Raw genomic sequence first — 27,146 nt, 5'->3', positions numbered from 1 at the left:
TCTGATCTTCTTCTAAGATTTCCTCTTTATATTTGCTATCTTTATTTTCCACATTGTTTTATGTGCTAAAAGCATTTTAGATTGGGATCCTCTATTTGAGGAAGTCGAAGAATTTGCTCTTTTGTATCACAGACAGATATGTTTTTTTTCTTTCTCTTGCATCAAGATTGAATTGTAATTCCATGTGGTTTTGCTTATTGCTACTGATTTACAATCAAAAGAATCGATCTTTTGAGGTGGGATGACTAGTTGTTGTGGTTACTTATAGCTTTGGTGGAACAGAATTTGGATTGTAAGTGTTGAGCTATGAAATGGTTCGTTTACGTGAAAAGTAGTGAAATTTTGTGTTAGCATACAGAGAGTAGGCTTCATCTTAATCTTAATTAACACGTGAAGCAGAAGGAAAAGATGAAGACAGAAAAAGATCAGGAAGAGAGGCATATGGATCCTTTGTTTCCTAGATTACATATAAATGATGCAGCAGATAAAGGAGGTCCAAGAGCACCTCCCAGAAACAAAATGGCTCTTTGTGAACAGTCATCGCCTCAAAGTTTCACCTCTAGTTCTACTCCTGCAACCATGCCAATACTGCCTCTCCCGCCTAATAGTGGAAACTCTATTCCTGCAGCATCTTCTAGTCTTGTAAGTACTTAATTTGCTGTGTTCTTCCGACCGACTTCCAAGTATTGGTAGTATGTTGTTTGATAGAATTATGATAACTTGTCGTTTTGAGTTTTGTATGATGAACACAAATAATCTATGCAATTCGTATGGTCTTAGAAATAGGAGGTAAACTATATTAGAGAAATATTTCCTGTTTTCATCATCCCAAACCTTTGGATTTTCAACCTACTTCCATTCCTTTTGTTTACTTATTGCTTGTGCTGTTTCAGATTGAGTGAATCTGTTTATCCTCTTCATTCATTGCCAACTCAAGGTATTAGAAAATTGTACGTTTGCTTCATAGATTGATTATGCAGTGTGTTTCCTTAGATGAGAATATCTTGAGACCAATTATGACTGCTATCACCAAGAAGGTTCATTATGCTGTCCCATTCGATCTCCTCACACGAGCTCTTGAACACCCTGTAGGTTGGTTGCAACAAAAGGAATTATTTTCTCCACAATTCATCTGAGTCTTCTCATTTGGTTGAGATACCTCCGTTTTCTTCTGGAGGGATGAACTTTACTATGAGACATCCTGATGTTCCACCAGTCAAGTCGCTAAATCCTCAAGTTTTATGTCTTAAAGGGAATTTGCGTGCTACATCTCAGCTTAATCCTATTCATCCACACAGCTTACCATACTATAATAGTAACCCTTCTGCCAATAAGTTAGGAAGGGAAAATGATTTTTGTGGTCCGAATTTCGTCACATCAGGGAAACCTCTATATCATGGTAACATACATAAGAGTGCAGACAAGGAAAAAATGGTTATATCAAACTCAAAACCTTCTTTGAAATTTCAAAGCGTTTTCGAAAAGCAATATAAGGATACAGACAGGATGCAACTAAATTGCATGGAGCATAGTATAAGTCAAGCTGGAGATCTAGCAAAGTACCAAAAGAGAGAACATTGTGTTAAACTACCTGCTCCTCATCTGTCAACTATAGAGACGACAATGGTGCATGAAGCTCCAAGTCCAGGACATGGCAAGCTAAATATTAGTAAATCATTTGTATCAAGTGCTCCGGAAAATAGATGTGGTCTAGTAGGTGACTTGAATAGATGTAGTGATTCTAATTCTGAATCTGATGAAGACTCTTGGATTTTACACAAAAGGAAGGCTGCAGAAGATGTTACTGATGAGAAGCATGATGATGCCACGATTAAGAGATGTGCTTCCATAATGGAAGGTCCATCGTGTTCCTTTCTGCCTCACGGAGACAGCCATCAGAGTCCGAAGAGAGTTAAATCCTCTTCTGACTGTCCTGAAGACCAGATTAGTGGTGCTCCAGGTGTAGCAGGTGAAGGCAGAAGTGAAGGGATCTCAGAAGCTTCCTCCTTGAACTCTAGATTAGTAGAAAAAATGTCTTCAAATAATGTCATAGCATTGATAGGGCAAGAATTATTCTGGAAAACAAGAAGAACCATTGCACAGTAAGTCTCTTTAACTGATCATCTTTTATGTATATCCAACTTATCATGGCAGTAGAAATGAAAATGTGTGGCTTGATCTAGGGGTTAGTCGAAGATATCTGCTGATCACAATTTGTCTACTTTCAACCTATATCATGCATGTTCATATCATATATTTTTCTTTTCGCTCCATTACATCTGTTTCATCTTCATAAAGGTGTTATCTTCGGGAACTATGACCTATAAAAGTAGATGAAAACTAAAGTACTCAAATTGGCATAAACACCATATTCATACTTATACAAGAACCTCAAAGTTGTAATTATCGATATGAAGTTTCATGTTAGTGTAGCCTCTAGGTCTATGTTTGTTGTCATCACTGCTTCGCTTGCATAAACCTTAAAATCATATTCTTCAACAAATTTCTGAGAAATAATAATGTTAGGCTGATCTTATTCTGTTTCCTCTTCCAATATTTTTTCTGAAATCTACCATTTAACTTGTGTTTCACTATTTTTCAGCCAGCAACGGATCTTTGCAATACAACTATTTGAGCTACACAGACTAACAAAGGTACTTTAAAGACTTCTATTAGTTAGTTAGATTTGCCTTTTTCTTTTGTTGTCTTGAAGAGGCAAAGTGCAATTGCAAAAAATCAATAACTAGAAGGGGGTAAAGGAGGTTTTTTAGTGTTTTGCTTAAATTTTGGAAGAACTTACTTATTTTAGCATCTTTGCAGGTTCAGAAAATGATGGCCAGATCACCAGATATATTTTTCAAAGACAACTTCTATCTCCACCAACCTTCTATCAAATTTTCTTCCTTGAAGAATTTGCCATGTGATGATGTTCTTGAACCTCCTGTGGTGGAACAGAAAAATTCTACAAAACCAAACAATTTTGAACTTACGGCAGATAATGTTTATCTTCCCCTCCGAAAAGATAATGATAAGAAGAATATACCACAGCAGTCATCTCAAAAACTAAATGTAGGGACACCAACATCGAGATCTTTTGTATCCGATCCAAAATTAGCACCTCGATCCTTCCAACCACCTCCTGGATATCAGTGGTTAGTTCCAATAAGGTCACCTTCTGAAGGACTTGTTTATAAACCTTACACAGGACCTTGTCCACCGCCTGGAGGGATCATAGCGCCAGCTTATGGTAGTGTCAGGCCTGTGACCCTATCTCCACATATAGGTGGAGACTTCGCGAATGTGCCTTATAGTGTACCGACTTCCCACAAGCAAGGTGCTGGGATTTTTCCTGGTCCTGCACTCTTTGATCCATCCTGCATTCAACCGTATTCCATGCCTGTGATAAAGCCATCTGCTTCAAGTTCAGCTATCGAGCAAATGAATCCACTTTCCAGAATCAGGTCAAGTGAGAAGGAGAATAGTCAATTTATGCACGATGTCAACTTAGTTAGGCCTCATCGAAAACCATGCAACATATCATGCCAGAAGAGCGCGGCCATGTCAGATTGTGATCGAATCATTCAGGCGGATAGAGGGAGTGACATGCAAGGAAGTACTGCAAGTAGTCCTCCTGAGAGGGTGCAAAAGGGTGCACTTTCTCTTTTTCCTGTCACACCAACTGCAAAAGGTTCAGATCAACCAGTTCAAGATAACGACACGGAGCAGCAAATTCAAGTCATCAAGGTTGTGCCCCATAACCCAAAGTCAGCATCTGAATCTGCAGCTCGGATTTTTAGGTCTATACAAGAAGAAAGGAAAATGAATTACTAGTATGCAAAACCTTACAACTTAATGTTGTAAGAAAAGCCCTTTCTTCTGTATGTTTTCCTTATCTAAATTTCCCTCATTTTATAGTTTACCTCTTGGATTAAAGGTTCTTTACTGTATAGATATTCAATGGAAAGTGAAAAGCAATACAGGTTCATTCTTTTTCTACAAAATTTCTTCCTACTCTTGATTTTCTCTTTCAATCATCCTGCTCCATTATACTTTCTGACTCTGTACATTGACCAGAAACTTGCTAAATGTGTAGGACAACAGTAAAGATACATGAGAATGTCCAGTCTTAAAAATGTTTTCTTAGTTAAAAAAAAAAGAGATCAACTTCTCTGAAATGAAATTAAGGTGGAAGTTAGTGGAGGAAGGATATGCTCATGTTCTAATCATTCAGCAGAATGTACAATTTAAACTTCTTGCCAATGGCACCTGTGGCATATAGAGTAATATATACAATGTCTTGTAAGTGGTTCGATGAAATAGCTCGTTAACATCTTTGATAGTTTCTGTTGTAAGCTATGCTGCAAGTATCTTTCTTTAGTTTAGTGATTCTACACACTTGAATAGTCTTAGTATGCAAATGATTCCCTACAACCCTTTGTTGAACAAAACTTTAGTGTCGATCACAATAATTAAGTTCAGTTTTATCTCCACAAATGGTATTTTGAATCATAATAGTATTGATGTATCCAGTGGCGAATTTAGGTGCAAAAAATAGGGCACCCGAACCCGTGGTCTCCTCGTAAAATTAGATATTTTATGTATATATTTTCTAATAGTTGTATAATATTATATTCTTGCACCCGTACTACAAAAAGTCTAGTTGGTCCACATGGTTAAATGTTGAGCTTTTGACTTTGAGGACTGAGGATCAATTCCCACTTAATACATTTTTCTTGGTGCACCCATATTCGAAAAATCCTAGATTCGCCTCTGGATGTATCATACTGCAAATAGAGCATCTAAATTGTGATAGATGTGAAAAAATTTATACATGCCTGTACAGTAGACATCCAACTCAAATATTAAATACTGGGATTTCATATAATATTATCATCATGATCATAAATATCGATATATCTTTAGTATAACATGACAATGTCTATCATGTCATCAGTCCTTCAGCAATCATGTGGCCGAATGCTGATTTTTATACTTGAATATATCAGATCACAAAGCAATGGAGTTTCAGAAGCCTAGATACTTGGACGAGAGTTTTAATAAAGGATCTAATGCACTAGGAGAAAATTTTCTAGCAAAAAGGAGACAATATGAAGTCGTCTGGTTATTGTAGACACACGTCCTCTGGCCTTCCGAAAGTTGCTTGAGAAACTTATCTGTAACATCAGCCTTTCCAAATGTAGCAGGATGAGCACCACCTCTATGCCAGTCTACCCAAGTGAGACTCGTATTTGTCAGGAGATGAGGGGATTGGATGTGCAGCATTGTTGGGAAATAGTGTTCATCAACATAGCATGATGGTTTGCAGAACTGTTTAAATTTGGGGTAGTATACCTCATCTGTAACAATGTCAACAGCCAATTTCCTGTTAACTTCAAACCACTGAGATCCTTTACGCCATTGAGTGATTTTAACCACAGGTGACATCTTCCAATTGTAACGCCCTCTTCCAACAGATCTAGGATCATCAAACACACTCACAAAGCTGTACCTGGATTCTGATATGTATCGATAGATAACACTGAAGTTGTGGAGAGGAATGCACGACTCTGATAGGATTATAAACCATTCGTTGGAGATATCAAGCAATGCATTAGCAAGAAGCCGTCTTTCAGCATCAGTGATGCTAATATCCCCCCACTCTGCCACCTACGCGAAATTAAAGCCACATAATTATGACCAGAATACATATTACTACTAAGTACAATAGACTCAGAGGTGATTTCAGATGATCACACAACTCATAATTGTTATTTCAAAATGTCATTTTTTTTTTGAAAAAAATTGGAATCAAACTAGCCTCGTCAGTTCTACTTATCTTATATCAACGTTTAGAAGAATACTAAAGCAACTCGGATCACTAAATGTTGCAAAAACATGGAAATAGCATCAACAAATATCTTTTGACATACGGATATGGAAAAATGGAATCAGAAAGTTGCAGCCTTGCGTCACCAAAATAACTCAAATCAATCAATCTTCTAATATAAGAAGCAAATAAACTTCACCCTGTAAATGAAAATATTTCTGACAAACAATGGTGCTAGATACTCTTTCGAAAGTGTCACTATTGAAGACATAATTACGTCAATAAATTCTACTCTCTCTAAAGGCTTAAACACTTCTAAATGAGCATCAAAACATATCAACCTCTCATGTGAGGAGACGTAACTAGATAAAATGGTTTACACAATTCAAAAGCTAGGGAAACTATTTTGTGCATAATTTTGAATAAAATTTGTACCATCACATTACCTGACTAGGAATTTGCCTGCCATAAAACACAGATGAAGTTGGGAAATCAGGTTTGTAAGATGGCAAATTATGAATGTAGATTGAATAAAGCTCTTCATTCCCCTTGAAGAACCTCTCCCACAACGGAGCCAAAGGCAGAGAGCCCCTAGTTAAGAACAAGAACGCGATTTTAGGCGTTCTCTTAAAAGGCAATTTTTTCATTTGAGGAACAAATGAAGCTCTCCAGAAAAGCTCAGCATCATTCATTGAATGATGCAAGTTTGATAGAGGCCTAATCCAATTCTCTAAACTATTTTGTCGTTGAAAACATGGATTTATTCTCGATTGAACCACAGGGAGTACATTCTTCAATTCTGCAAATCTAAGCATACACATACTTAAAATTGATAAAGCAATTCCTAAACCCAAAAACAACAAGAGAAACTGAAGCACTTTCAATGATAAAGGCTTGTTGTCTTTGCCATTCTCCAAAATCCCCATATTCCCAAACTCAACTTTCATTGAACACCAAATTGGGACTCTCAATTCTATTTTTTCACATTAGTCATTAAGAAAATTAATTAAAATTTAAAACAGAATATCTCAACAGATATTATCAAAATCCATATAGGTGAAGCTGCTATTTTGTCATTAACAAGTAGTAAAAAATAAGAAGAAGAAGATAAAAACTAAAATCCAAGCTACTATTAAAGACGTTTGGGTTTGAAGAAGAAAACTGGTTCTTGTTTTCGCAGAGTAGACAAATCTTGAAATAAAAATTTCTATGGAAATTTATTGCAAGTCTATGCACAGTTCCCAATGTTGATGTTCTGTTCTCATGGGGTTTTATTATGGAGGCATCCTTTTCTGTACAAATAATTGTCTTTTAATTTTGCCTTTGAAATTTCCGATTTGTGGCGTTTTGTTCAAAACTTTAATGTTTTTAGCCTTTTCAAAATGAGTATTTTTTAAGGTAAGTTTGACTAATTTCTGAAACTAAATTAGATTATATAAATTTAATATTTTAAAATTTTATAAAATTAATTATAAATTGTAAACTTTTTTGTATATTAATATGGTGGAGGAAAAAATGTTGATCAAATTGTTTGCAGGTATATAAACTGTTTAAATAGAGATATAAACTTTTCTTTGGTAAAAATTAGAAATCGACTAATAACCAACAAGTTATTTGAATCTCAAAAGGTGAAAGTAAAAAATATTTTGGAGGGAGTAAAATCACAAAAAGGTTTTAAAATTTAAACTTTTACCAAACCAAACTTCGCTTACTATTTTTAAAAATTCTTTTGCAAAAACAAATTTTGAAAAGAATAAAACAAAAAAGGAAGGAAATATTCACTTTCTTTTTATGCCAAAAAAATATTTAAAATGTGAGAAAATTTCCGAAACAAAAAAGGCTCCTTAATATCAAATGAAGGCGATATTTATATACGGAAACATTAGCTATAATTTTAAAATAATATTAAATTCTCTTTATCATAAAATTGTCAATTTTTATTCTTTTATTATAATATATAGTTATATTTAAAGAATTAACAACTCAATTCACATAAAAATAGATGTGTTGAGTGTTGACTCTCGTATATAATCAATCTAATCTTATAATTGTTTTCGAATAAGAGGTTTCTAAGCAATTATGTTTTGGTTATTTGTTCCTTCACATTTCTTTGTATTCCTTTTTTAGTCCTAATCAAATTATAGTTTGAAGTGTATAATTATGTATACATGTGCAGATTATACCATAGATAAAGATTGTTTTTCTCTTGATCATATGTCTCATTTTCGAGCTTTAAATATAAAAAAGTTTTTAATAGAGAGCACTTTTCTAAATGAGTTATATATAATATAAATTTAAATTAATCATGTTCCATTATAATATCGATCACCAAATAAGAAAAATAAAAAAACATGGATAGAGAAAAGTCAACATAAACCAAGTTTGTTGCTAACATAAATAAACTAAAAGTCATCCTTTTTAATTGGGAATGCATGATCTATATTTTAGACGTAGAGTATACTCTCAACTTACCCTCTTACTTATCCATGGCCATGGGACTTTAAAGGCGTTAAGAAATATTGATTGATAAATTAATATTTCGTATTAGATTTTTTCAAAATGATTTGAAAGTAAAATATTATTAAATGATTTTTTTTAATAAATTAAAATTAACATGTACAAAAAGAAAAAATGTAAAAGTAAAAGTAAATGGAAGTTTTTTTCTTCTTCAATAGTTAATAGTCAGAAGGTGCCTAATTTAATCTATTTTCTAGAGTAGATGAAAAGTCTATGAAGAATTCAATCTCTTGGTGTCAACTGTCACTTTTTACAGTTAGAATAGAAATAAAACTCTTGTACCTCTACCTTACGTAGCGTTCGGTTTATATAGTGAATTTTTCGAACATGTGTGTTGGATTGCATCTCATGCTAATTAGTATTAATAATTAAAAAGGATATAATTAATATTGAAGTATATATGTGATGAAAATCGTAGAAGAAAAATATAAGTATAAATTAATAAATAATTAACTTATGTATTGTCATTGCAAAAAACTAACTTATGAAACTTGTTTTCAAATTACGAACATGAGAATATCCTTTAATTTTTTGAGGTGAAATCTGAATTTAATAATGAATTAATTGTTTTGTAATAGTAATTAATAAAAAAAATCATTATGCAGTGACTAAAGAAAGGATTAATGTTATACGAGAATTATTTGCACTAAAATCATTCTTGTCCTTTAAATAGTCAAATTTGTTTATTGCTAATACACATATTTTTATTTCATATTTAATCTCACATACATAAATTTATGCACAACTTAATGCGATACTTAATTTTTCTTATACCACTAACTAAACATTGCATTATATTATGTTGTACCTTATAACGTGATTAATTATACTACAAATTACAATCAACCAAACGGCTCCTTCAATTAAACCTGAAATCATTTTTTGCCAAAAAGTCATTATTTCGGTTCCAATTTTTATATTTTTGTACTTTTTATTTCAGTAATATATATTTCATTATCTTCTGGAAATTTTGACTATAAATTTAAAATACTTTTTCCTTTTGAAGTTATTCTTCTAATTAGAACTAATTCACTAATGAATATTAATCTTGTTACTGCCGCCTAATTGCCAGAATCATTTGAATAATCTAATTGAACCAATATCCCCTTGTCCACATAATTATATTGTGCGGATTTTCTTATGTGATTAATTACAAAGAAACTGATTTCATTTGTCGACAGTGACTTCGTAAACATATAAAAAATAACCTTATCTACTGTAACATTTAATATATGTCACGTAGTCATCAAAATTACGGAGGAAATTCAAACCCGAAACGTCTGAATTATGAATCTAATATTTTAATATTGTCAGACTTGTCTTGAATTGTCCTTTTGCAAAGATAATAAGTTCATCTATGTCTATCTAGGCACTTAATAATGTACTTAGTATTAGAGTGGAAAATTAAAAGTAACTGTAGATTCCGATATGTGTAACGACTTATAGAACAATTAATTACCGATATTAACGTGTCTAATTATTAGCCGTCAATCTTTTTTCTTTTACCTAATTTAAGGTCCAATTGACTAGTTTGGCCAACTATCGATCTTTTGGAAAGAAACCTAACAAACATTTGGAGTGTATTTTCTGGTATAACAGTGTTTGTAGAACATAAAATAGAAAAAAAAAAAAAAAAAGAGAACACTATTGTATCTGCAATGACATATATGTGGTTATAATGGTAGAAATTTTATTTGAGTTTGACAGTCTTTTTTCTTATTTTAGAAATAACGTTTCATATGGTCACTCAACTATGAATTTTTCTTTTATAAAGTCACTTAATTTTGATTTTTAACTAAAAAATCACTTAACAATTAAAATTTACTTACGAAGTTACTCGATCTGTTTAATCAATTTTTTCATTAAGATTTGCTAATGTCAATTTTTTTTATCTAAAACAAAAAATTTGAAGGAAAAAAATATATCTATTTAAACTTATTTCTTCTCCTTATTTTTGTTTTATAGCATGGTTATTTTTAGCTTCTTTTATATACTTCGTAATCCTAATTCAGCTGGATTCAAAATCTGTTTCATCTTTGGAAAGGCAAAGTAATCTCTTTGAAATAAATTTCTCTTTCTTGTTATTTCACTCGAAAAGTAATATGTCAATTAATCAAATTGTTTGTTTTCTGAATTTGGTTAAACATTATCCTAACGAATCATTTATAATTGAAGTTATATTAAGTTATTGTTAACTGTAGTTCAATCTCAAACTAAATCTGGTTATATAAAAGTTAATCTAAATCTTGTTTTTATCTTGGTACATTATCACAAAACATGTTGTATTTCTAATGGGTCGAGTCATTAAAATGGTTTAAATATATATATTTCTAATTTTTTTAAAAATTGGTTTTAAATAAAAACTTCATATTATTAAATTTTAATGAAAAAATTAATTAAATAGATTGAGTGACTTTTAGGCTACACCATTAAACTTGATTAGAGGTTATCTCAATGAGTAATTTGTTTTTTTATTGTTATACTATTATTTATTTACTCCGTAAAATTCATATAAATTCGATTAGAGGCTTCTCAATGAGTAATTCAGCAACCAAAAACACATGTCATAACAAACTTTATGTGTTTTTTTTTGTTCAAAACAGAGTGATATATATGTTACGTAATATGCATTGTTACATTGTTACCAGCAAGTGGCAAAATAGGACACCTACTATTGGTGTTCTGAGGATGGGGCATACTATTACTAGTACTATTACATGAGTTAATTACAAAGGGCATACTATTACTAGTACTATTACATGAGTTGCTTGCAAAAGATTTCTTAGATAGTCTAACAAATGGAGTTCCTTCTTTGTCTGCTTCTAGTTTGTTGGATACAAACACCGGAGGAAGTTTCATGCACAAAAAAGAGTTGATTTGATCCATTTTAGCGCCTTCCTTTGCTAGAGCGTCTGCCACTTGGTTTGTTTCTCTAAAGATATGGTGTATTAGGGGGTTCCCCAGGCGATGAAGTAGATCCCTGCAATCAGAAAGAATATTTTCGTAAGTGGGGTGTGCTCCTCGAATGAGGGTTTTAATTTCCTTGCAATCGACGTTAACTTCCAATGGTACTAATCCTCTTTCTAGTGCTATTCGAAGTCCCTGCAGAAGTGCTATCAATTCAGCTTTCAAGTTATTTTCCATATACAAGTTTCTCATATATCCCACAACTCAATCACCCTTGCTATTCCTAATGACTCCACATGTTCCGCCTTGTCTTGTGCTTCCCATGAACGATCCATCGCTATTGAGCTTGTAACCCTGGCTGGGTGTTGTCCATTTAAGGTAGTTGATAATATTTTTATCTTCCGTGTGTGTATTGTTTGTAAGAGCATAGTATTCAACAACATGATACAAAGCGTTCTTTGATGAAATATTTTTTTCTCATTATTATGGTAGTTTTTGTTTCTTGTTAACCATATGTTCCATATATATAAGGGAAAAACTTCCTTCCAAGTTGTATGACTTTTTATGTTAATGTTGAGGCTTTTTAGTAGTGCTAACCAGTCAGAGCCTTGGTTATTTGTGAACTGATTTATGGTGTAAATTACCCCCAGTTTCCTCCACAACTGCCTTACATTCGTGCATTCCACGAAAATATGTTTGATTGTTTCTGGTTTTTTGCATAGATTGCAAAGGTCGCTGACATCAATCCCTATAGATTTGAGGTAGCTTTTAGTTGGTAATCTATTGTGGTGACAGAGCCAAAGGAAAATTTTAATCTTATTTGGACATTTGAGTGACCATATCCAACTAGGATTGCTAATGTTTTGTTGATCTTCCTGTTTATTTTCTTGTAAGAACCTATAAGCAGAGGATGTAGTTAGAATTCCTTTTGAGTTTGGTTTCCAAATAGCCGTATCCGATAAATTTGATGTAGGATTTATGTAGGTACTCTGTACTAGTAACAATATTTGTTTTGGTAATTCGACGGATATTAGTGGTTGAGTACTTTCTCCTAATGTATGGTACATGTCTCCTACTCGAAGTACGTATTCTTCTTTCATTAGTGGTCCATGTATTTGTTCCCTCATAGATTTCCATTTGGTAACCACTTGTCTGTAACAACCCTCTTAGTCAATTTATGAATTTTACTCATTATTTTTATATTAGCCCTTTTTAGTAGATTTTATAAATAATTTATGACTTATACAAATGAGTGACATGATTTCAGATTTAATAAAAGATTATTTTGTTGCTAATAATAATAGAAAAGGAAAATAAATAAATAAATAAAAGGGCAAATGTTGCTGGCAGTTGTGAACAACAGCAGTTCACGCAGCCGAGAAAAAAGAAAATAGAAAGGGTTGGAATACTCACCTCCGTCGTCGATGCACTTCGTCCAGGTAATGATCATAACTTAATAAGGATGCAATTGTTCATCTCTTTTATATTTAATGAGCAGCTATGATTGTTTAGAATTAATATTATTATTAATATTGGCAATGAAAGATAATCAAGGAAGGTGGGTTTGACAAAAAAATTATATTTGAAATTGGAATATGAGTGAGTGGAAAAATGGGTTTAGAGTGCAATCATTGAATAATGATTAGGTGGTAATAATTGTACAGTGAGTGGTCCTTGGGAGATTTAAGTGAGGAATAATGGAATTTAAGTAGTAGACGTACTAGTTGGTTGCTGGACACATATTTTTCCTTCGTTCTTCCTGCGACTCCAATTAAAAATATGGTACCACATTATTATCAAAGTTGTGATATATTGATAGATCTAATTAAATACTATATGTATTGTATTATTTGAATATTATTAGATTCATGATACTGGAGATTTTAGAATATAATCCTAGACCTGAAATTTAAAAATATGAGAATTGACATGTTAATTGACATCAAGATTTAAGATCTTGCTTATAGGTTTGGGTGAGTTCTTGGGTCTAGGCTAGACATATAATAATATAGATGTTGTTAGTTTTGAAATTTTATTGTGGTCATTTATTTGAATAGATGACATTGAGTTGGAAGTTTAACGAAAGGGGAAGACTCAAGTCCCGGAGTTAATGTTCGATAGATCGAGGCAAGTGGATTTCTAAACCCTTGTTAAGCGTATAGAATTCATGTATTTCCTTGTGGTATATGTTTGGGAGTAATGTGATCAATTGTTTGTGTGATGTGTTGAGAATTGTTTGAAAGACTTGTTGAATCATTGTTGAAGTTATATCATGATTGTGTTGTTGTGATTTGAGCAATGTTATGAAAATGGTCATCTCCTCATTATTTGTGTGAACATGTCATTTGCATTGTTCTGAGACGTGGTTGTGATAAGTGTTATGTGCATTGAGAAAGAATAAGAAACTAAAGAGGATGTGCCATTTCGAAGGACGTATCGCGCGCCGCGATGGATACAATATTTCGAGGGACGTGTCGCGCGCCGTGACGGATATTATATTTCGAGGGACGTATCGCGCGCCGCGATGGATGCATGGACAGATATGTCCCCCATGGGTCTCGGACTGAGAGACAGCGGGTGTGTATCATTAGGTCAGACATGCATCACTATACTTGACATTGCATTTCATTACATTGCACTTCTTTATTATTGGTGAACTTGATCTTGTGTGTTGTTGATCTTGTGAGTGTCTTTCCGTGGAACTTGTGACTGATGAATATTGAACTTGTTATTGAAGATATACAATCGTCTGGCCTGAGGAATCACAGAAGGTGTCCATAACGCGTTTGATGGTTTCGCAGGTTCCTTTGTCTGCTTTGCTCATCAGGACCAGGTTGTCGGCAAAAAAGAGGTGTGATATTTTTGGTCCTTTGGCGGAAATTTTTATAGGAGTCCAATGTTTCAGCTTGACCTCCTGCTCGATTTTTCTCGATAGGACTTCCAAGCATAGAATGAACAGGTAAGGTGACATAGGATTTCTCTGTCTTATTCCTCTAGATGGTTAGAAATATTCAGTTTTTGAGCCATTTAAAGTAGAATAAGGTTTCCCTAATAAACGCCCACTCCATTTTGTCAAAAACTTTTTCGAGATCTACTTTGAGAATGAGATTTGCTTTTTTCCCCTTCATTTTTCTGAAGTGTGTTATTATTTCTTGGATGATTATTGCATTATCCGATGCTGTTTAAATCATAATAACCGTAAAAGATGATCATGAAAGGAAATATTCTCCATGCCTAAATTAATATAATTTTAATAAAAGATATGATCACATCAAGATCATCTATGTATTGTTACGTATAAATATAATTATATAAATAAAATTTTAATAAAAGAAATAATCATATAAAGATAATCCATCTTATAGTATATTTTCTTGACAAATATTTTGTGTTATATAATATAAAAATAATATATGTAATTAATGAACGACAACGTCCAATCTCACACCTTAATTTTAAGTGTTTCGTGCTTCATTATAAATATTATTTTAATTATTCAATCCTTTTTATTTGTAAAAAGCAGCATAAAGAGTTGCAAATAAAATTTGTAAAAAATAACATAAATGCGATAAAAATGATAATTTTCTCATTGGAAAAAAAGTAGAAAATAAAATAGAGAGGGCAGTTCGGTAATATAATGTTTTGTACCAATTTCCCTGTTAGGGTTTCACTGCCGTCTTCCTTTTAAGTTTATTGCGTCTTCTAGTTCAGGCCGTCGAACCGAAACTCTACAGACCCTTTTGCTACTCACAGTAAGTCCCGAATGCATCTTTGCTTCTCTGCAGATCAATCGACGTGATTAATTTAGCTTAATTTGTGATCCAATTGACAGGGTAGGTGGTATAAAAATGACGACAGTTCCAGCGCAACTGGTTTGGGAGATCGTCAAGAAAACCAACTCATTTTTGGTGAAGGAGTTTGGTAATGGTACCGCCGGTGTCGTATTCAGCAAAGAGCCTAACAATCTTTACAATCTTCACTCTTACAAGCATTCTGGTTAGTATTGTAAACATTACCCTGTGCTTATGTCGATTTAACAAATTTGGTTTCTGTTGCGAATAGTGGTACCTTGAGCTTATACGGTAGTACATGGTATTAGGTTTTGGGGAAATGTTTTATTGTTCGAGCTAAACTGATAGCTGTTTTGTAAGAGTATATTTTTGTTCCTACTTGCACTTAATGTGATGTTGGAAAACTGGAAATATGTAATATATGCATTCAAATTGTAATGAAGTTCAGCTATTTTCCATATTCCATTAGTATGTTTTATGTGGGCAAGCCATGGCTCGAAGATGGAGTAGCCTTTTTGGTGAACCATAATTGAGTTACAAGTTTGAGGCTCTTTGCAGAAATGAAAGGGGAAGACTACATGTAGTATCTGTCCTGTCCCCTTACTCCGCACTAGCCAGAGAGCACCTAGCACGTGGGATAAGTCTCTTAATCCCGTTAGTATGTCGTATGGAATATTCTTACATGAAAGAATAACTTGAATTTGTAATAGTCATTGAACGGAACATTGCATTGCTGAATGAGTTAGATTTCTAGTTTTAGCTATTTTAGTTTTCCATTGCTCATGTTAAGCATTAGTTAAACTGCTGCTGTCATGACTTTTTAGGCCTAGCAAACAAGAAGACTGTGACTATCCAGCCTGGCGGCAAAGATCAATCAGTGTTGCTTGCTACTTCAAAGACCAAGAAACAGAACAAGCCTTCAAGTTTGCTGAATAAATCTGTAATGAAGAAGGAGTTTAGGCGCATGGCCAAGGCAGTGTCAAACCAGGTGATTGTCCTTTTTGACCAGTAGAATGTGTATATTTACATGAATTTGTTTGGTCTTAAGCTGCATATTAGTTGCTTATAATGATCATGTAATTTGTTGTATGACGTTTTTTTTTTTGGATGAATACAAGGAGTTGTAAACCGAATTAAAAATTCACATTCTAGAGAGCTGGCAATTGGAGTTATCTGAGCATTAAAACATGTCTGGTTATTGATTACTATCTACTGTTTACCATTTTCTCCAAATTGTGCTCGACATATTCTATGTAATGAATATACCTCCACCTTTCTGTTGTAGGTTGTGTATTGCACTGGGCATGTTGTTGAATATACCTATACCCTTTTGAATTGTTGATTCAATTTTTTGCTATCAGATAAATATGCACATCATAAATGGTTCCTTTCATTTGCCATATTTTTTCTTCAGATTTTCTCATTAATTTCTGTCAATTTGCATGGTTTCCTTGCAAGAGTGCTGTCTCAATGTTACTTTTGCACATATATGGTTTCCTTTATAGCATTAGTATTTTTGTTAGGTAATTTGATTATTTTTTCTCAGCAGGTTCTTCTTTGCCTTCACTATTTCTGATGTTACAATCTTGAATTTGCATATGATACAGGTAGCAGATAACTATTACAGGCCAGATCTGAAGAAGGCATCCCTTGCAAGATTGAGTGCTGTGAACAAGAGTCTCAAGGTTGCGAAATCTGGTGTCAAGAAGAGGAACAGGCAGGCCTAGATTCCCATTCTAGAATATGTTAGGCTACGCTGTATGAGCATTGAGCTGCACTTGATTTTTTTTCTTCCCTGTGTCCTCGAGTACCCGAAAGTTTGCTATTTGAGTTCATATTTTTCTAGATTTTTGGGCTAAAATATACGTTCTATTTGAGATTTTATAAAGATAGCAGTTATTCTGATTAATGAGTTCCAGTTTTTATAAAATCTTTTGTTTCTCACTACTATTCATGGACCCAATCAAAGGAAAACAAGTGTAGCAAAAAATCAACTCGCAGAAGAAATTGATTTCTTAAATCCTACGCAAAGGATATAACCGAGTAAGAAAATTGCATTTTTACTCCTTCAAACTACATCTATTTAACCTTTCAATCAATAAAAATATGTACTTTAAATCTTTTTATAGGCGAAATATTTATAAGTTTAACAATTTGTTAACTATTACATCAGGTATTTATCAAAAATAAAATAAAAAGTGCTCTTAACATAGTAAAAACAACTCAAAAATATCCCCTCCTATTTAATCAAATTTGTCTAATTTGTTCACCTATCTGATAAACAAATGTCTTCTACATAGTAGAAATTACCCAAAAATGTCCCTCCACTCATTGAATCAAATTCGCATTCAATGTTATTTTTAAGCTTAAAATTGTCCCTCCATTGACAACACAATTACATGATATAATTGTGTCGTTAATGGAGGAATAATTCTAAATTTGAAATAATTTAGGGACTAATTTAAAGATGAAAGAATTTTTTAAAGTTATTTCTATTATATTAAGTACTAGTAAAATTATCCGCGCTTCGCGCATGAATTTAATATCATGGAATTTATAAAATAATACTTAAAATTTATCAGTCATCAAAACTAAAACACTATATTATCTTATATACAAGATTACATAGTAACAAACATTAATAATAAAGGAAAATAAAAATTATTACATCTTATCATTTATCCTTAATAACACAAGCATAAATAAATGACTATAAAAATACATAGCAGAATCTGTAATATAAGCAATTATGTCAGTAAGTCACTCAATAGGAGCAAAGTACACAAATATTTAATTATTTAATAACATAACTATGAGAGTAATATAATTTTAAAAATTGCCTTAACTTGGGACTAGGAGGGCACACTTTAATTGATATTTGATTGAAGGATTAATGCGCTTAATCATAAAGTAAGAGGCACAAACTCGAAATTCATCAGAAATTAAGGGATCAAAAAATCAAGTAAAGAATTAACAATGAAGTAAAGAAACTTGACCCAATTGCCCCTGGCCCTACAAAATTGAGTGGGCATATCCAAAATCGGAAAGGGAGAACTGCAAACCCTAACTTCAGAAATTGAAAAGGTGATTGATCGATCAAAGGAGAAGAATCGCCAAAAACAATCGAAAGACTCCATCACCAAAGCTTAGAAAATGGGAAACGCCGAGAAATTGATGAATCAGATCATGGAGCTCAAGTTCACATCGAAGAGTCTCCAACGCCAAGCCCGAAAATGCGAGAAGGACGAAAAGTCTGAGAAACTCAAGGTGAAGAAAGCCATCGAGAAAGGTAACATGGACGGCGCTAGAATTTACGCCGAAAACGCCATCCGCAAGCGCAGCGAACAGATGAACTATCTCCGTCTCTCCTCTCGCCTTGACGCCGTTGTGGCTCGCCTAGATACCCAGGTAAAGACCGATCCAACATTTAAACAGTGGCGCACGTGCGTCCACATCTCGATTATGTACATATAACTAGTAAATTGTGATATGTTTTGTGTACGCAGGCGAAGATGACGACGATCAGCAAGTCAATGTCCTCGATCGTCAAATCACTGGAGTCTTCACTCAACACAGGGAATCTTCAGAAAATGTCGGAGACGATGGATTCATTCGAGCGTCAGTTTGTGAATATGGAGGTTCAAGCTGAATTCATGGAGAGTTCTATGGCTGGAAGTACTTCCTTATCGACTCCAGAGGATCAGGTCGGCAGCCTGATGCAACAGGTGGCTGATGACTATGGACTCGAGGTGTCCGTGGGGCTTCCGCAAGCAGCCGGCCATGCTATATCTTCTAAGGATGAGGAGAAGGTCAGTGAGGATGATCTGTCCAGGCGTCTTGCTGAGCTCAAGGCGCGTGGGTAATTGAGAAAGTAAAGATTCTTACTGTTAATATAGAGGCTTTGGTATTGGTGTAATGTGATGCAGTATGTGGAATTTTATCTGTTGCATACTTAAGATTGAACACTTCGATGTACATTTTACTCTCTTGTGATTGTGTAGTCAATTTGCTTTACCAATTGAGCCTGTGACATCTGTATGTTTGCTATTAGACATTGCGACAGCATCTTAAGCCTATTCTCAAGTAGATTCAGAGATGTGCATGGTAGCTTCTTCTTCAGAATAGTAGAGGATTCTTAGTGTCCAATTTGGACTGATATGGGCTGACATTTTTGAGAATTTATGATGCTATGTGATTGTGAAGAAGCCGTGGGTTGGTTTTGGTGTTTTCCTGTTGTAGATGAGATGTGCACCATATGCCTAAGTTTTGAATGCTGAACATTTAGTACATCCCGGAATTCACAAAGTTTTAAGAAAGATGTGAGGTTAAATGTAGTTGATTATCAAGTTTGATACCCACATAAGGTCACCTCTTTAACTAAACTTGTGTCATCCTTGAGGTTCTCTAAGTCCAATGATATGAACTTCTGAATTAGTTGATGACGACCCTTTATAACTCTATATACCTAAGCAGCTGAAGCCTGAGAGTATCGTAAGGGGCTATCGGATGGTCTGTGTTTCTTCGAAGTAGGCTTTAATGGAAACATGAGACTTCTTAGAACATCGCTAGTAGACTTGGGATACTCTGATCAGCTTGCCAATTTGCTTGTGGTTGTGCCACATTTATAGGGTATGTTATTTGAAAAAGCTGATATAAACTGTGGTTCTTTATTCTTTCCTTCATGTAACTCACTCTTCGATCTGGATAACTGCTGTTCATCTTCGACTTATTTGGAGTTTTTCCCCTGAAAACCTCGGTCTGAGGGATAGGGTAAAATGTGCACCTATACTTCAAGTTGAATAATTGAAGTTATGAGGCAATGGCCAGGTACTTGTATCTATTGAGTATTAGATAGATATCCCAACTTTGTACTAAGCAAGTTGTTGCACCCAGCTACTAATATATGCAACTGTTCTGACTTCCGACTGCATTTTTTTTTTTGTGGACCGGAACTAATTGAGCAAATGTGTTTAGGAGGAATATATAGCCCTTTTCTTTTCTACGAGGTGGATCATGAGTAGAGTGTATATTCTTGGTGTATTTGTTTGGAAGTTGGAATGGACGATGTGAAATGATAGACCAAAATCAGTTGAATTCTTTCCCCAAGATTTCATTATCCCAGCCAATAGATGTGGAACAGCTGTTAAGTTGGAAAACATTATAGTGGAGTGCACCTTCCCAATCTTCCATCGGACATCATATTAACTACATGTTCTTTTTACCCACAAAATGAAGGCCAGCAAACACAATAGCTCACTAAAAGTATGTTCCTCCATCAACATTTTGTAAATTTCCTACTTAAATTATGACACATTTCTATGACCTCTTAACCAGGAACTTGTCAAGGTTAAGAAAGAATCCCCAAAAATGAAATGCGGCAAAAAGTTTGTAATAGCGAAAATGAAAATTACAGAACTCCAGTGATAGAACGAAAAAACATTTCTATAATAGTGGCAATGAAAATTGCTCAATGGGCTGATAGTATTATGTCATCACAAGGAGACATGCTGAAGTTTATTCAGACAGCCCCAGACGCAACAAAAACACAGAAAAACCAAGGAATTTTGTAATGGGACCATTTGGCTCAAAGTCTGCATTCTGGTGGTACTTAAATTATTTACAAATCATCTGCATTTGTGAAAAAATAGTTTTTCAACTTCTCCAGCTCCATGCCTGTAAAGTTTCGTAATTTGACTTCCTCTAACTTATGCCTTCAACATTTCAAAGGTAGAGATGCGCATGTACAACAAGGTTTCTCATCCTTATCTGATGCATCTCTGTATATTAACTACAAAATCACAAAACCTGTAAGAACACAAATGTCTTCATGGATAATCGATCATGAAACCTATATAAAGAGTGTTAAAGCTCCTTGTTATCAACTTATGAATCCCATTCCTCTCTCATACCCTATGTCTAAAGGAAGATAAGAAAATGGAGAATGAAACAGTTACTATGAGAGAACAGGGAAGCTTCATCCAATTGCAAGGAAACCTTCAAAAAGAACAAAGGTGCAAGAAACCTTAGTCACCACTAATTTTTACATACATGCCACAAAGTGTGGTGCCTTTGAAAGATGAAACATATTACCTTCATGGTCTGTAAGCCATTGTCAAAAGATACAGTTCCGAGTCGGGGAGAAATCCAAAACAAACTATCAAGAACGTCCACAACTGAATGCTTCACTAGATTATGAATGTTTACATGGAAACCATTAGTAGCATAAAGTGGAGGATTGAAGTTTCCTCTCATGTCTTTTGGTATAACTATCACCTGTACAAGCAAAAAGAAGAACTGTTAGAAATTCACATCTGATCTGCTTATTCAGGCAAGGTAATAAGAACAAAGTAGACAGTTCTATTCCATGTACCTCATCACAATCGCAGCAGCGTAGATTAACAGACTTGGAATGATTAAAGTTACCAAGAGACTTTGTGAGCTTAGAGTACCAATGAGAGTCAATGGTTTTTAGGATCAAGGTGAGATGAGCTTTCAGCAAATGTGAACCTTTCAGTTTGAGTGTGGTTCCATAATGAACATGATATGTGAATACAAATAAGTTAGGAGCATCCACATCAACCACAACCAAATTGTCACACGCAATGATTGCCAAGCACTTGAGATCTTCATGGTGTTTAGCAACAGAAATCTCATGATGTTTAGTCCATGTCTCCTTGAAAGACAAAACTTGTAAATGATTACAAGTTGTGCATAGATATTGAAGTAATTGCTCATCCAGAAATGAAGCCTCAAGGTGTAACTCTTGCAAAGATGAAAGTTTTAAATCACCTGAGGGTAGTTTAAGCTCAAATCCATATAAACGAAGTACATTTAGTATGTGGTTATGAAGTTAGAGAACTTCAACATTTACTTCGTCTGAACCTATTGTATATTACTTTTAAACATTATACATAATTATATAATGTATAATTGATGAATAATCACTACATAATTTGTGTATAATCAATATGTATATCCTATCCATTAATTATACAATAAATATAGGCCTATTATCACTTTATTCACCTGATTTTAACTTTTTTTTAAAAAAAATTAATCGAAATTGCACAAAATTCTCAAACTTAAATATTGACCTTCGTTTGAAACAATTGCATATTACATGTAACCCTTATTATACATAGATGCATAGTATATAATTAGTAAAATAATCACTACACAATAGTGTATAAATGATGGTGGTTGTGGTTGACAACAGTGTTAATTGTGATGGTGGGTGATTGGTAGTAGGGATTGATCGTAACAGGGGTGGTGGCCAAGGCGGCAGTGGTGGCAAGGGATATGATTATAATGATGGAACTAATAAGTGTGGTAGCGACCGACAATAGTGGTTGACAATGATGGTGGTTGTTAGTGATGATTGTGATGACAGAGATGATTGGTGTCAGTAGTGGTGGTTGACAATGATTGTGATGGCATAGATGGTTAGTGGTGGACTGGTGGTGATCGCTGATTATGGATAAAATAGTGATGAGAATTATTCACACAAATTATTGCCCATTGATATTAAGACTTTCTTCAAGAGCTCAATGATTAAAATCTTCTCAAACCAAATAAATCATCAAGTCTTGATATAAAAAATATACTTGATAACTTAAGGTCTAAACTCAGACCTTTATTAAATGCAAACAAATGAGTCGTAACCAATAAATAGTAACAAGTAAAAAATCAAAATTATAATAACACTGTCCGGGCCCTCAATCAATCTTCCCCTTCTTTGAAGTAATCAAAGGTAATCACTAAGCTAAGTCCCTCCACTAGTTAGTGGCACAAGGACATAACAAATCTTCCTCAAGAATTGAAAGTCAACTCAATTTGCCTAAAGATCTCAAAACAAATCGATGGTTATATATGATTTCTTTTCAAAATGAGAAACAATATGATGAATTTTCCACCTTACATATAGACCATTACATTTATTGTCATATCAGAAACTGAAGTCAGAAGGCTGCAAATTTGGTTGGCAAGCAGAGACCAATCACTCACACTAGCACTAGCTGTAGGGTTGAAGTAGTTAATTAATTAATATCAGACCATTTTGTAACACATTCACTCTGACTTTTGAATGAATCATAACTCATTTATAACTGAAATTTAGTCATCACACACATACACATATATGGTATTTATTTTTTTCAAAAATCATAAAATAATTAACAGTAGGGAATCGTAAAAATTAAACACACGCCTATTATGATACTTGCATATAATATAATATTGAAATGGGGAGTTGGTCAAGTGAATAATAGGTCCACATTCTCATGTGAGTTGGTTTAAGATAGGAATCAATTAATCAAATATAAATTCCCCAGAACTTAGAAGTGGTCCATATATAGGAGTTGTACATCATGATTTGTGGCCCATTTTGATAAAAATTTCTTCATTTTGACAATTTTATTTAGTTGATAATCATCACATCACATTCTGACTAGCAGCTCCACCAACTACTACATTCACAATTCAATGTGCTTCTCACAATTTCTTCTTTTGAACACAACCTTAGAAGAAAGAAAAAAGGTTTTGCTACCCTTTGTTCATACAATTTTTTTTCATTTTTGTGTCCAAACGCCTACTATAACAATTGAATTGTTTACAAGGTAATTACCAAGTTAAGGTGGATGTACTAAATTGAGAGATCTCATTTTAATTTTCAGTCCACTTATTATAGGTAGATATTCATCTAATCAACTAGTTTAACATGTGATGACAAGTTAGTTATAATTACAATTTTATCAGTTCACTAATTAATATTTACTATCTCAAGAATTACTTGTAATTTATACTATTAATATATACCACTCAAACTCATATTTGGTAATTATGGACAATAGACGTCTGCCATTACGTACGTGGCTGAGCCTAATACATTGTATCCATTTGCCTACATTATTGGAGCAATGGCAAATCTTTTAATAATCGTCACCAATACACCCAAAAATATCTTTCTACTAATGAAAATGAAGTCATTAATAATGAAAAAAGAGGAAAATATCAGCACAAAAAACAAAAGGAAAAAATGTCATAATTTATCATTTCCCTTGGAATAACATACATGAAGTCACAAATCACACACAATTATGTACGTCTATTAAGCATTACCCAAACAAAACTAGTGTGATGCAAAGTAAAAATATTAAGTTTTCGTAAAATAGAGTTACTCAGTACATGTATTAATAAAAAACTGAAATGCACGACAAGCTGATCCGGAAACTACTAGTAATAGTATACAATCCGCAAACAACACTTCCACAGTTCATGCTTAGAAAAAGATAAGTGCATTTCCACAAGTATTAGTAGTACTAATACAAGTTCTAATAATCTATATTACTGAAAGGTTGAACCTGGGGTGTAAATAGCAAGATCAGCCCAACCATTAGTACCATTCCAACAATTAGAATCTTCACCCAAAAATTCATCTCTATTATTACTATTCCCACTTTGAGCAGCAGCATCTGCACCCGAATTGGGCCCGTTAGGATTCAAAACATCTAAAAAATTCCCTATTTCCGGCCCGTTTGATGCCAATAGCGAGCCGAAAGGCCCGTTCGCGTCAAGAATTGGGCTATTCTGATCAAAAGCTGGAACAACAGGGGTAGCAAAATGCTCTGTTTTTGAATTTTGTTCTGATGAAATCGACATGGTTGAGGAGCGTTTACAGCTATTCGAAGAAGATCGTTTTGTGTTCTTGCGAGAGCTTCCACCAACTGGAATATTCCTCAAAATACCTCCTTTAGTCCAATACCTTTTACAATTCTTACAAAAATGGCGTGGCTGAGAAAGGTTGTAATTGTTGTAGTAACAAAACTTTGTGTTGATTGAATCACATCTAGGACATTTCAAGACTTGTTGATCTGGGAATTGATGATTGATCTGTGAATATATTGATGATGGATCTTGCATATTGTAATCTCTGTTTTTTTAGGCTTATGGAATTGGGATTGGGAGAACAGAGTGTGTTATTGGTGTCTCTCTCAAAAAGTTGGATTTGGTGTAAATAAAGAGGACAAATTTCACTTTATCTATCGAAACATTTTTTAAAATTTTGTGTAGGCACAAAAAAAAAAATCCCCTGGTCAAAGACTCTTTTTTTTTTCAGTTGCAAAAAAGAAAAATGATATGATGTCAAATTGAACAAAATGATTTTAATGTCTTCTAGATTAATCAAGTGGTATCATTAATTTTAGCACCAATCCAAAAAATTAGACAAAATGATGAAAAATGTTTTCTAAAGTACTCTTATTCTTTTTTTCATCCGTATTTCGTACCTATATTGAAACATGATTAAATTTGACTTCTAGTAAAAGTCTCACATTGGAGATAAAATGTTTCTTAACAAAAACGACTATGTATTCACTACTTGCATCCAAGACATCTTGTTAAAGATGATCGAGTACCTACCATTGCACCAGATTAATCAATATTAAACTACTTAAAGGTAAAATGAGAATTGTCCAAAAATATAAAGAAATTATTTTAAAATTTTCAATTGATGTGTGATCTAACATATCAATATTTTTAGTTTTTGGCCAAAATATTCTTGATTTGAAAGCTTATCTCCATGGAAAATTTAAGAGGTATGTCGTCTTCAGCATAAAGTTTTAAAGGGGTAAAGTGAAATTTACTCGATCGAAAGTTAGAAAGAAATAAAACTAAGCAAGACTTAGGAACGTATCAAAATTCAAACAAAGAGACAAAAGGTCAATTCTTGTCATCAATATGTTTACTAACCTTAAAACTAGTGACCATTATCCTCCTTTGCTTTCTTTCCTTATTTTTCTTAATTTTATTTTAAGAGTAAAAGAAACACTCCAACCAAAAGATTTTAGACAAATTTTTTATTTGGGAAAGTTACACATATGGTCCTCAGCCAAAAATATTTATATTCACAAGTCAATCATCAATCTTCAATCTATATATATAAAAGGAGAAGAAAAAATAACACATGTCAACACCATAAATTTTCAGTATTTTAAATAATTAATAATTAAATCAATAAATATAGACACGTGTCGATAATTAGAATTAGAACGACACATGGCAGCACCACAAAAAACATGATTTTTAAATAATTAAAAATTATTAATTACATGTAATAGGAATAAATAATAAAATCAACTATTTGTAATTATCTTAAATTCGAAATTAAAATATTTAATTTATTTATTAAAGATTAAAGAATTACTTAAAATAACCATCGGATATATTAGTTTCAAAATTTCAAAACTTAAAACAATTTTTTATTAAAGATTAAACAATTACTTAAAATAACCATCGGATATATTAGTTTCAAAATTTCAAAACTTAAAACAATTTTTTACAATAAATAATTTTACAATATTTGTTTGAAAAATGTATATCTCTACAAACATATATAAAGAGACAAAATAAAAATAATAAAAATATAAAACATGTACAGTTTAGAACTAACTGCCCCTTTTAACCCCATGTCTCCACTATCACCGATGTACAATTTAAACTTTTAAAATTTAAAATTTAAAATTTAAAATTTCAAAAAAATTGTCCGCTATTTGTTTTTTAGAAAATCATATTTTTTAAGAAAAAGAAAACGGTTACAAACGTTTTAGATTAAAAAAAAAATCTGATTATAAATTGTTCTCTCAACTTTCTTTTGTACTTCTCATTTTCATATTATTTTATCTATAGTTGTTGTGCTTACTTTTTTTTTTTTTTTGAAATTCTTGAATTTAAGTGTCAATCTCTAGATTCTTTTTCACGTTTATGTTATCGAATTTAAATGGTGAAATTCTAATATTTGGATCAAATTTACTTCAAAATAATTATCAGAGGTTTATTTTTATAATTTTATTTTTTTTTAGAATATAACAATTTTGTTCATTATAGTAATTCATATCTCTTATTATTATTATTTTTACAGATTTTCAACCTCAGCAGAAGATAAATGAGAAATTATAATAGCCAAAGGTATGTGCTTTTAGGAGTTTAATACTTCTATAGCAAAAACTAGATTACTCAACATTCATTTTTTTTAGTAATGATCACAAATTTAATATAAAATTTAACAAATATAATTTTATTTGATTATATACTTTTTTTCATGCGATATT

General features: G+C 33.0%; 5 protein-coding genes across 6 annotated transcripts; 3 read left to right on the top strand and 2 right to left on the bottom strand.

Moving 5' to 3' along the window:
• Nucleotides 1–408: 408 nt before the first annotated feature.
• LOC125829841 (protein HEADING DATE 3B-like) lies at nt 409–4,001 on the top strand. Of its 2 annotated transcripts, none has more exons than XM_049509050.1 (4): nt 409–642; nt 1,093–2,102; nt 2,603–2,654; nt 2,821–4,001. In XM_049509050.1, the coding sequence occupies exons 1-4, from the start codon at nt 409–411 to the stop codon at nt 3,829–3,831; spliced, it is 2,307 nt and encodes a 768-aa protein (XP_049365007.1). In that variant the 3' UTR covers nt 3,832–4,001. The 2 variants fall into 2 exon arrangements, with proteins under 2 accessions (XP_049365007.1, XP_049365015.1); XM_049509058.1 differs by lacking the exon at nt 409–642 and adding an exon at nt 858–937.
• A 981-nt stretch (nt 4,002–4,982) lies between these two features.
• On the bottom strand, nt 4,983–6,772 carry LOC125829934 (glycosyltransferase BC10-like). The gene is made up of 2 exons (XM_049509150.1): nt 6,274–6,772; nt 4,983–5,667 (listed from the first exon to the last, which is right to left on the bottom strand). The coding sequence occupies exons 1-2, from the start codon at nt 6,751–6,753 to the stop codon at nt 5,026–5,028; spliced, it is 1,122 nt and encodes a 373-aa protein (XP_049365107.1). The 5' UTR covers nt 6,754–6,772; the 3' UTR covers nt 4,983–5,025.
• Nucleotides 6,773–14,884: 8,112 nt separating this feature from the next.
• On the top strand, nt 14,885–16,951 carry LOC125830031 (60S ribosomal protein L28-1-like). The gene is made up of 4 exons (XM_049509249.1): nt 14,885–15,003; nt 15,084–15,247; nt 15,867–16,030; nt 16,650–16,951. The coding sequence occupies exons 2-4, from the start codon at nt 15,100–15,102 to the stop codon at nt 16,767–16,769; spliced, it is 432 nt and encodes a 143-aa protein (XP_049365206.1). The 5' UTR covers nt 14,885–15,003; nt 15,084–15,099; the 3' UTR covers nt 16,770–16,951.
• Nucleotides 16,952–18,060: 1,109 nt separating this feature from the next.
• Nucleotides 18,061–19,060, top strand: LOC125829997 (ESCRT-related protein CHMP1A-like). Its single transcript, XM_049509225.1, has 2 exons — nt 18,061–18,450; nt 18,549–19,060. The coding sequence occupies exons 1-2, from the start codon at nt 18,196–18,198 to the stop codon at nt 18,903–18,905; spliced, it is 612 nt and encodes a 203-aa protein (XP_049365182.1). The 5' UTR covers nt 18,061–18,195; the 3' UTR covers nt 18,906–19,060.
• A 5,011-nt stretch (nt 19,061–24,071) lies between these two features.
• LOC125830007 (dof zinc finger protein DOF3.1-like) lies at nt 24,072–25,071 on the bottom strand. Its single transcript, XM_049509235.1, has one exon. It carries the CDS (start codon nt 24,958–24,960, stop codon nt 24,385–24,387), a length of 576 nt encoding a protein of 191 aa, XP_049365192.1. The 5' UTR covers nt 24,961–25,071; the 3' UTR covers nt 24,072–24,384.
• Nucleotides 25,072–27,146: the final 2,075 nt, after the last annotated feature.

This window comes from Solanum verrucosum, unplaced genomic scaffold, assembly GCF_900185275.1.
Source record: "Solanum verrucosum unplaced genomic scaffold, falcon-dt-bn FXZP01000102.1, whole genome shotgun sequence".
Classification (NCBI taxonomy): domain Eukaryota; kingdom Viridiplantae; phylum Streptophyta; class Magnoliopsida; order Solanales; family Solanaceae; genus Solanum; species Solanum verrucosum.
The sequence above is the reverse complement of the archived record's forward strand: the minus strand, read 5'-3'. Positions and strand labels throughout refer to the sequence as shown.